We start from the raw sequence: 10,817 nt of genomic DNA on the forward strand, positions 1-10,817 counted from the left end.
TAGATAGATAGATAGATAGATAGATAGATAGATAGATAGATAGATGGTCTTTGTTAATCCTTTACAGGAAACTACAGTGCCACAGCAGCTTCAAGACAAAGATAACATTACACATATACCCAGATATCTTCCATACCTAATAAGTGTAAATACAAAAAATAAATACTACTACCTTAAGAGCAGAGTTATTTCTGTGCATTATAAAACCTTTTAGTCGCCAGTAAGTAGGACTTCCTGTGTCTCTTTGACCTGCACATTGGAGCAATCCGACCCTGACTGAAGGTGCGGCTGTTAATCACCTTCACAATTCTGGATTCAAAATACCGTGTTTTATGAGGAAGAAAAATACCTCAACACATTTGTTAGACCCTAAAGATACACACAATGTATTTTGGTGAGTAACACTGAATGTAAATCAAACTAAAATGTGTTTGTTTACAGGAAGACTCCACAGGGCAGCTTTTGTTTGATTTTTGTCCTGCAGAAAGAGTGCTTTAATCTATGTTTTTGCTTTTTTCTTAGGAAAGTCACAGTTTCCTTAGGAATTTGTTTTATTAACGCCTCTGTGGGGCTTCCTACTTCCCATATTTATTTTACTGGACACACTGAAAGTTTTCCAAAAAAGAGTTGGTCTTATTGCACTTCAGAAATCTTACCTATGTAAAAGTTGGTGACGGTCTTCATCTGCTGGTGCTTGGTGACCACATGGATGACCAGGGAGTTCCCGACCAGGCCGACCAGCATGATGAGGCCGAAGAAAGTGGGGACCAGCCAGGCGTCGACCAGCACCGGTGGCCCCTGGCCCCCCAGAGCTGCGGACTCGTTGCACACAGACCCACAGTCTGGACTGTGATTGGCTGCTAGTTCCAGTATCATCTTCACAAATCGTTGCCAGGAAAATTAAAATGGTACATGTAGAACGTGTGTGAATTTGGTACATCAGTTAATGTAACTGTAAGTGTCTGTTTTACTGACAGCGTTGTTTCTCTAACGCAATGCAAATCTCACACAAAAAATGACAACATCAAAGTATAATTTTTTAAGTTATCTAAATCATTACCCGCTAGTTTGGATTCATGACATCACACAAAGCCTGGTGAAATAAGTAAGCATTAAGCAAGCTTTTCTGTGTAACAAGCTTCTCTTACCTGTGCTGTGCCTTTTGCCACTGCAGTGTTCCTCCCTCAGCTCTGTAAAGCAAGGTTTAGTCGCGTGTTGGACAGTGATGGGCTGCTGCAGGTCTGAGATGAAAGCGCTGTTATAGACCAACATAACTGGGGAGGGGAGAGAGTCAATGGGCTTTGCGAGCCTTTATGTGAGAGCAAGAGAGAGAGAGACTTAGGTGGCAGGTGCTTTCAAACTAAATCTCCATCATTGCCTACAATTATCCAGGACCAGGTGCCCTGTAAAATGACTGCCGCGTAACATCCAGAAGGTGTAGTCAATCTTAGCTTCAGCTCAAATTGCAGATGAACCTAAGTACAGATGAGCTGAGCCAATGTATTATCAGACTTGGATGTCACAAAAACCCTTTTACTTCTCAATTCATTTTCAATTACAGTCGGTCTGATGAATACATTTTCTGAGTCCAGCAACTGTGTGCTGTTGGACTGAATTTAAGCAAAAACTTTCACATTTAACAAGGTCAATGCATGTCAGTCTACTGAAATCATACCTCATTCTTATCTGCAAATCAAAATGAAAATGAATAAACCATAGAGGCAGCTGGGGGTTGTGGTAACAGTACAGCTTGACCTCCCACGCAACAACACGTTATTTTTAAAGCTGTCATTACATCCTTCATGGCATTTGCTGCAAAGTAGCAAGTGGCAAATCTTGCCACTTGCACAGCGTGACACAGGTGGAGATAAAGTAAATGATGATTGTTTTGTTTTTTTGCAGTAGTTGATTGACATAATATTCAGGCCATCAAACATAAAAATTGACTGACTTTTTTCCCCTGGAGGTCAAATAAGTGAAAATTAAACTGGTATTTTAGAGGAAGTATGCCATGTGTGCAACAAACAAATGTAAGTTGATCGGATTCAGAGGGTTAAATATGCTGAGAAATAAATCAGATATCTTTAGGATGTGTTCAAGGCTTCTTATTATTACAGTTGCTCCTGTTTTTCTATTGTTATTGTCTTTGTAAGTACTGCAGCTGCGATCTTTCAAACACAACTGCTATGTAAAATAAATTGCTAACTATTTGCTGGTTTCAACTTGATTTTATTTATTTTCTGTGTCTTTGTCTTCAACCGATTGGTAAAGATGTGGGTTCTGATGAGTTTTCCTAACTGTCTGAGAATTTCTTGGGACTCCAGATTTCTTTAAGGCACCTGAAAACAGCTTCATCTGGAGGTCCGTCAAGTCCTCAAAGAACCATTCACTGGTTGGCTCTGGATCAAGATCAATTATTACAACAATTAGGGAAGGATCCACTATTAATCTACTTATTGGTCTATCTTCGTACCAAAACGATTTTATATTTTTCTATGCTCCATAGTAGGTAAGAAAGAAGAATTCCGGTCGATTTCAACACGTAGCTCTGTTGGAATGTGTTGGAATCGACCGGAATTCTCCTTTAAATAGGTATGGTCATCCCAGCCTACAGTAGAACCCTGACATTAGTAGGATAGTCTCGCTTTACCAGACCTTCCTCCACAGCGCTGCAAAGGAGGGTCTGGCTAGTCCACACAGCATTCCGGGTTTGGGAGAGAAAATGTGCTCTGGTTTATCTGCATTTCTTTACAACAATCACAATCGTCATGGGAGCACTAAGCTCCGCACAGAGTCGCGGCAAAAAAGCCTCTGGAAGGAACTTGTTTTAGTGGAACCTGTGTACGTTCAAAGGTTGTATTAGTCGTGAGAGAGAAAACTCAGATTGGACAGATAGTCTTGCTAGCTGTCTGTCTCAATTTACTCTGCAGAGCTCTGAGGAGCAGTTAACCATGGTCCTTGTAAATCCACTGGAGTTTAGAATTCCAACACAAAAAAATGGGGAAGGAAAGGACATCGACGAAAAAAGACATCCGGCGGAATTTCCTGCGGCACCAGAGCAATCCCGGAAGTGGAACGTCGAGGATATAGACTAGTCGAAGGATGTGTTCCTAATCATGAGTTTGCTTGCTAGTTGTGTGGAAGGAGAGCAATAAGGCTCCTATATGCGTTTGTGAATATAACGTGTAGTTGTTTGTTTACCAGTCTGGGGAAACTGTTCAGGCAGCGTCCTCAGTGGGTCACAGAGCTGCTGTGTGGTCCAAGCCTGCACACCCAGGACGTGTGGATGCATCTCATGCTCTCCTACAATAGAGCAGACCGAGTCAGAGGGCAGCATCAGATGTGCAAGGATGACATGATTTGAGGATGGTAAACTGGGCTGCAGTTGTCCCTCCTGAGAGGAAGCCACTCCAGTGACAGGGGCAAGAACAGGTACGGAGGCTTGTAAGCTTTTACTTAGGTGATCGCGCCTTTTAAACTGACTCTTGGACAACTGGCTGATGTTTTCAGGGAGGAAGGCTCTTGATCTAAGGGTCCCATTAGTGTTAGAAATGCCTGTCCCCATGGTCTGTAGGGTGGAGCTGATGTTTCGGGGGTCAATAGTTGGTGATTTCCTGTTATCCAAAGCCTTCAATAACTCTGAAATCTGAAAGGAGTAGTAGAGACAGGTAGTAGAGAGGGAGTTTCACAGAAAACTGACACAGAGCTGAAATATTTATGAAGATTCTGCCAAACACATCGTACTTCACAGTGACTTTGCTACCACGATTCATATGATATGATGAATCCAATGGGTAGTTATCCACTTACCCTCGTGTTTTTTTAGTCAACACTTGGCCTTGTTTTATTTGTATACATACTGTACTTTGAGCACAAATCAAATCACAAGAAAGAAAGATGACATAATGAAGGGGAGGCAACTTACATTTTCCATGAGCAAAACAAACACTGGCCCCATCCGTTGAGGTTTAACACCAATAAAACTAAAGCTGTGACTATCAATTTTTTTTTTATTATTTTTATTTATTAGCAGCGGATCAAAAGCCGTGTAACGCAAAAGAGGTCACTCCTAGTGACAAACCAACAGAGAATGATCACCTGACTCTGCCGTTCCTCTCAGCTCAACAAAGCTTTTCACCATCTTTCAGCTCATTGTTTTGTTTTTCCTGCTTCAGCTTTACTGTTTCACCTTTTTACCAGTGAGATTTCTGCAAGGATCTGTTTTCAACACAAAGGTTTCGGTAACCCCCCCACACACTAAGTGCCCAGCACTAAAACGGCAGAAAAAGTTAGTGAACATAGTGAAGCTTTTAGCTGCTAGACAGAGCTACATATGTTCCTCAGGAATTCGGGGAGACCAATATTATTACTCAGTCGGTAACTGTTTGCCAACATTTTTGTCTTCACACCTGTGGGCAATAACATGTTAGCGTTGTATTTACAGATTATGTTGCCTGTTGGTCAATAAAAGCAATTTTGATGTGCATTTCAACTTTAATTACTAGTTTTAAATTGTTTTTTAAGATAACTATAGCTACTATAAAAGTCAGTATGTCCCCTTGTGATCATCCTTTATACAGCATTCAAAAACAACTTTTTTTTTTTCAGAATGAAAATGTGGCTAATTTGTTCTGAGCTATTAGTAACAATAAATACTGTATGTATCATTTTTCACTACCTTAAGCCCATAAGACTCTCTGTCAGAATCTCCATCCTTGTTTTGATTGTCCATGACCCCAAAGGTCCCTAAAATAAACCACAGTGCCCATTTCAGTAAGGTGAAAACCCAGCAACATGGATTTGAATACATCTTTTTAAATGACTTTACCTCCTTCCACCTGAACACAGCCAAGTCAACAGCAAACAAGTGATGACAGTTCAACCTGAACTCCAAGATGCAACAGCGAATCCATCTGGTTCTGACAATTATGCCATCACCATGACAACTGAAATGAAGAGTCTAATGCCAACTGAGCCATCTCCATGACAACTGGTCTACATTTGTTATTTCAGTTATGATGCAACAATCATCCTGGCACAAATCCTACAGTCAATTTGCAAAAAACATAAAAAAGTGGCCACACAATTTTATATTACTAGATTTAGCCATTTATTATTTCATATGTACATGGAGATATTGCACAATACAAACACAAAGGCCTGGCTTTGATCAAGCAAAAAAAAACAAATGTTTTTTCCTCATAAGTGAGGATTACTCGTTTTGTGCGTTATTTTTTTGTGCCCTTGCGTGGTTCAAGGGAGATATACATTCTTTATCTATATACACACACACACAGAGATAAATATACATTTTATAAACTAATAAAGAAGTTTCAAGACACTCAAACTCTTCCACTTTTGCATACTGCTGGGTACATGACACTGGGTGATAGTACACTGTCTTACAGTGTTTATCAACAGCTGAAGTTGTTTTATGGATTTGGGTAGATAGTGGAAACTGAATATTTAACAGTATCATGCGTGATCCTGGTAGCTTGACCAACTTAAACCTGAACATCTCTCAGCTTCAGTGAGCGTGTTCCTAGGCCATGTTGTACCATTTCTTACTGCATACAAGTCATGGTGAAATTTGACTTAATTTCTAAAAAGAAAGTGCGTTTGCGTGTGTAAAATGGCAGCCAGTCACTAAATTAAAAAAAACATCTTGCTTTTGAGGTCGTAAGGTTTTTTAGATGCACGGCAGCGTATACAAAAGCAATTGCCAAGATCAGAGGTATCTGAACCCAAAATCAACATGTTGAGATAGTTTTGACTACACAGCCTATTAAAACCTTCCTCTAAGTATGAATTTGCATTCTTGGGCTTTACACATGTGTGGATGTGAGTGGTCTGCAGTAAGAGCATTGGTAGGAACGCAGGCCCGTCCATATTTCACAGAATTCCTCATGTTTGTCTTCCTCGTCAACATTCAGTCTCTCTGGCTTTATGGGTGGGACAGGGTTTGGAGCGGGGAGGTTGCGGGAGGACGGAGGCTCCATGATGCTCACATGTTGAAGCTTTCTCCACAGCCACATGTGCCCTTTATGTTGGGATTGTTGAAGACAAATTCACTGGAAAGTTTAGACTCCACAAAGTCCATCTCAGTTCCCAGAAGGGTCAGCTGAGCCTTCTTCGCTATGAACACCCTCACGCCTGCAAGAGAGTCACAGTAGAGCGGTCACTACTCCCAAGTTCTTCTAACCTTGGTGTCAATACTCTGTCAATACAAACTGTGAAACAGCCCTTCTCTTAACTCAACAAAACAATAGTTTTATTAAAGCCACTATGTGAGGAAATTGAACCTTTCCATCTTCAGCACCCCACGTGGTAGTATCAAGAAAAGGTTGTTGTGGCAGCCAGCAACGCAAGCTGTGAATCATTCTCAATAAAGGGTATCTGATGTTATTTTTCTCTTTTTCCTTGTCTCCATATCCCAAACATTCACATTACTTTGACTACAACAAAAGCACAGAAACGAGGCTTAGCTTACCATCCTGCAGCACTTCCTCATCAGATGTGTCTTTATCCTTGGTGTATTCCAGCGTGTAAGTCAGTCCATTACAGCCACGTGTTCTCACACCAACCTTCAAACCGATCTAGGAAGAGCCAGACAGACGTTACAATTCATTGTCACAGGGAACTATGGGCAAATATGAACACGAACGTTACTGTTCAACAGGGAAGTATATGAACTACACTCAAACTGAAGTCTGCTACTATAAGGGGCCAGAGTAATGGCTGACTCGTATGAATGGGTCTAAAGTGGGTTGAATGTGCATTTGCAGGTCCACGTTGTAAGTCTGGTGTATGAAACGTTGTATTGTCACATCTCTCACCCGCATCCAGGCACCGTCTCACTTCCTCTTCCTGTTCTTGCACTTCTTATAGAACTGAAGTTAGTTTATCAAGTAGTCAAATATCAATATTATATCGATATCGTGATATACGTCTAGATATCGTCTTAGATTTTGAAAATTGTAATATCGTAAAGTGGTGTCTTTTTCTTGTTTTAAAGGCTGCATTACCGCAAAGTGATGTCGTTTTCTGTGTTACCAGACTGTTCTAGCTCTTCTGTTATTTTTACCTTCACCCACTTAGTCATTGTATCTACATTACTGATAATTATTTATATAAAATCTCATTGTGAAGATATTTTGTTAAAGCACCAATTGTCAACCCTATAATAGGGCCACAATTTTGGCATTGAGGTATTAGGACAAGAATATGGCGAGATCGGATTTTCTCCATATCGCCCAGCCCTAATAACAAGTGACATCTTTTTTCTTTTCTTTTTTTTGCTGTAGCATTACCAGCAAACACTGGATGTTATCATATAAGATGTTGCATTATTCTGCTGCGTCTAGATATGACTCAAGATTTTCCTTAGAGCATCTTTACATTTCAGTTCAAGAAATCTGTTGCTTAAAAACAGGTGTGACGTTAGCAAAGGAAGGACACAGGTGATTGTGCAGCATTATTTTTTTTCCTCAGATATTGGGTTAAGATAACATGTTCTTAAAAATTAAAAAGTGTTAACATTTTAATAACCCAAAGCAGGATTAATTGTTTCGATGAGAAAAGTATAATTTATTGAAAAGTTAAAAAACTCAAAACACAGCACCGTGATTTAGAGAGCAGCACTGTCTGTTTGATGGCATGCTGTTTTAACGTTGTATCAGTTACTCACATATTCCGGCTTGCTCTGCAACAGCAACCTGACCTTGTTCACAGCCGCTGGAGTCTAAAGAAAACACAACAAGAGATAAAAAGGTAACAATGTATATGCTGGATTCAGATGGAAGCTATATATTTTGGCAAACTTGTGTCTGTTTCAAAACATACTGAGCAAAAATAATGACAATAGAGAAAAAGACTATGGTGCTGTCCCCACTGGGAAAAGTTTCTGTTGCAGGGGCTAACACTGTACAACGTGTCTGAAATAAGCAATTACCTACAGTATAAAGACTGAACCTGGACCCCTGTCGCTCCAGCTGTAACTGAGTGGATGAAGATGCAGAAAAGATATCAGTGTTTGGGCTTTTACATGGAGGCATTTGGGAGACTGCGGTGAACCACATTATCCAAATGGTGCTAATCCCTTAAAGCTGGTGCATTCATCTGTATGTGTGCACTGATGCCAAATGTTCAGTTGATCCTAACTGTGTCCCAGCCTGGAGTTGTTCCATGACTACACTGTCAACCAAGTGGAACTGGTGAATGTCCTTAATCTCTAAAAGAAAAATGTTTTACTTACTGGTCCTTGGAATGTCAAGTTAATAGAAATACAAGTACTACAAGTATTTTGAACTAGATCTTCAATTATTATTTCTATAATCTTAATTTATAAAAAGGATATGATGGCTATTCTACAGTTTAACATTAACTATTGTATAAAGGTTGGGCAATATATTGACATTATACTAATATTAATATACGAGACTAGACACTGTCTTAAATTTTGGTCATAGTATTATTGTTATATGTATTGTCTTTTCCTGGTTTTAAAGGCTTACAGTAAAGTTATGTAATTTTCTGATTAGATTTGATTAGATTTTATTCATCCCACAACGGGGACATTTTGTTGTTACAGCAGCAGCATTTTTTCAATAACAGCAAAAAACAAAAACACACAAGCAAGTAAGCACACAAGAAATACAGGCAAACAATAGACAATGATAATATGGTAGACTGAGTAAGCAAAATGGCATCAAATAAAGGTATTATTATTTACCTTTACCCACTTAGTCATTATATCCCACTATTTATCTAAAATGTCATTGGGAAAATTTTTGTGAAAAGCACCAATATCAGCCCCACAGTATCACCGCAATATATAATACTACTTTTATATATATAATATATAATATATATATATATATATATATTATATATATATATATTTTTTTTTTTTTTTTTTTCTTCTTCTCCATGTCACCCTGCCCTATAGGAAGGTGTTAAGGTAATCGTGTGTATGGTGCATCACTTGGTAAAACGTATGTTAATCATAGACCTGTCCCTGCACAGGTCAAGAAAGTTAGTACAGCAGACCCAGTGACACAGCATCAGCTGTTGCCTCTGCCTTGAGGGAATTCCAACTACTTGACGTTTACTTCGCACTCTTTATCATCTTGGACCACCACACACACACACACACCACACACACAACACACACACACACCACACACCACACACACACACACACACACACACACACACACACACACACACACACACTATCTTGCAAAAGCAGACCTCTCCCGCCCATAATATCAAAACCATGACTGTGCACTGACAGCTTGCCACAGTGAGAGTACTTTACCAATAACTACCGATTCTTTTCTGGTACATTTTCCTCTATAAGACAGCTAAAAGAAAATTTGGAAAGAGACGGTGACATGCCACGGATGTCTCAGTAGAATAATTGCTTAGACATCACAGATTGAGACGTGACAAATTAAAGGAAAAAACAACGTTTTCTATTAGATGTTGGACCACAACAAGCGTCCATAATCACCAACTAGTATTAATATCTGGTAACTGGGAAGGCTCTTCTAATTTTCCTTCTTCATTTCAACTGATCGATTAAATAGACCTAGAGCTGTCAAAACTAGCCACAAATGACGTCTGTAAATTGCAATCATCAGTCCTGCATATTACAGTTCTTCTCTCATAAATTAAGACCATTTTAACTTGTGTATGGTTTTCAAAATTGTGTAATAGATGGTTAACTTGGTTAACCGTTTTACGATTTTTTTTTATTTTTATGGTTTGAAATTGTGTTTAATTTTTAATATGCAGTTAACTGTCGTTATTAAGGAACATTATTAAACAGCTAACGTTAAGCTTAGCAACGTGCCTGTGCTAGAAGTTACATCTCGGTCAGCCCAGGGCAATTATAACCTTACAGACGACCTTGTGTGCACATCAGCTGATATAAGCTCATCAACACGATGAGAGGTGACGGGAAAGCTCCGTAAAAGTACAAACCGAGTACAGATGAGATGATTAACTAGCTAGCCACCTAGCTTAGCTAACTTTGGATCACGTAACGTTAACGCTAGCTAGCTACATAAGGGCCGATGTTCGTTGACATCTAGCTAACTTTCCGAATAAAAATGTTCTAAAGGACAGAAAAATCTTTATATGAGTTTATAACCCCAGTTTACGACTTACCAGTGTCAGTGCGGCTCTTGTTGACAGTATCTTTCGTTTGCTGACGGCTCGGACGGTCGCTCGCACCATGGAGGCAGACATGTTGCTTCAGTTAAAATCACAACATTGAATGGCGCACGCGTGTGAGAAAATTGGCAACCACCCCAAACAACTAGTCCGTTCAATGATTGGCTAATATTGTGATGGATGGGAGTGACGGCCAATGGGCTTACGAATACAACCTACGAAGATGCGTATAAGTTCCTGTTGCGTAACCCAGTTGTTTACAAACTTTTTCACGTCAAAGTAGACACTAGGCTCGTTCGAGATGAGTCAGGTCTCCTCAGAATCGATCATCGGTGATCGCCGCCCAATGCGTGCCGGTTAGATTAGTGTCCGATTGATACCGACTATAGACGCAGGCAGCGCAGTTGCTTTTCGCCAACTGCAAGAGCCAGGCGGACCCAGTGCATGCTGGGAAAAGCCGGCCTCTACACTCAATAGAAAAAGCGGATTGGCACTTTTTCTGTGTAATATATTAAACATTATTATTTTGTAGGTCTCATGTTGTGCATTAAGAGGTTTCATGTTGTGTGGTTGAGCACTGATGTTAATAATAATAATAACAGTAATAATAATACATACATACATACATACATACATAC

General features: G+C 39.7%; 3 protein-coding genes across 4 annotated transcripts in view; all 3 read right to left on the minus strand.

Annotated features, from left to right (window-relative positions):
• kiss1rb (KISS1 receptor b) overlaps positions 1–1,219 on the minus strand; it is a 4,609-nt gene extending 3,390 nt beyond the window's left edge. The window contains exons 1-2 of the mRNA XM_032516841.1: positions 1,149–1,219; positions 657–876 (exon numbers count right to left, since the gene is read on the minus strand). Coding sequence (XP_032372732.1) covers positions 657–876 — 220 coding nt within the window. The 5' untranslated portion in view covers positions 1,149–1,219. The remainder of the gene's footprint in view (positions 1–656; positions 877–1,148) is intronic.
• Positions 1,220–2,160: 941 nt separating this feature from the next.
• On the minus strand, positions 2,161–4,944 carry LOC116690094 (uncharacterized). Of its 2 annotated transcripts, XM_032516843.1 has the most exons (5): positions 4,829–4,944; positions 4,679–4,746; positions 3,457–3,646; positions 3,202–3,303; positions 2,161–2,399 (listed from the first exon to the last, which is right to left on the minus strand). In XM_032516843.1, exons 2-5 carry the CDS (start codon positions 4,730–4,732, stop codon positions 2,230–2,232), a joined length of 516 nt encoding a protein of 171 aa, XP_032372734.1. In that variant the 5' UTR covers positions 4,733–4,746; positions 4,829–4,944; the 3' UTR covers positions 2,161–2,229. The 2 variants fall into 2 exon arrangements, with proteins under 2 accessions (XP_032372734.1, XP_032372733.1); XM_032516842.1 differs by having other exon boundaries at positions 2,166–2,399; positions 3,202–3,646.
• Positions 4,945–5,685: 741 nt separating this feature from the next.
• Positions 5,686–10,424, minus strand: isca1 (iron-sulfur cluster assembly 1). Its single transcript, XM_032516454.1, has 4 exons — positions 10,174–10,424; positions 7,688–7,741; positions 6,491–6,596; positions 5,686–6,153 (listed from the first exon to the last, which is right to left on the minus strand). The coding sequence occupies exons 1-4, from the start codon at positions 10,252–10,254 to the stop codon at positions 6,005–6,007; spliced, it is 390 nt and encodes a 129-aa protein (XP_032372345.1). The 5' UTR covers positions 10,255–10,424; the 3' UTR covers positions 5,686–6,004.
• Between the last annotated feature and the right edge of the window lie 393 nt (positions 10,425–10,817).

The sequence above is a fragment of the Etheostoma spectabile genome, chromosome 5, assembly GCF_008692095.1.
Source record: "Etheostoma spectabile isolate EspeVRDwgs_2016 chromosome 5, UIUC_Espe_1.0, whole genome shotgun sequence".
Lineage (NCBI taxonomy): Eukaryota > Metazoa > Chordata > Actinopteri > Perciformes > Percidae > Etheostoma > Etheostoma spectabile.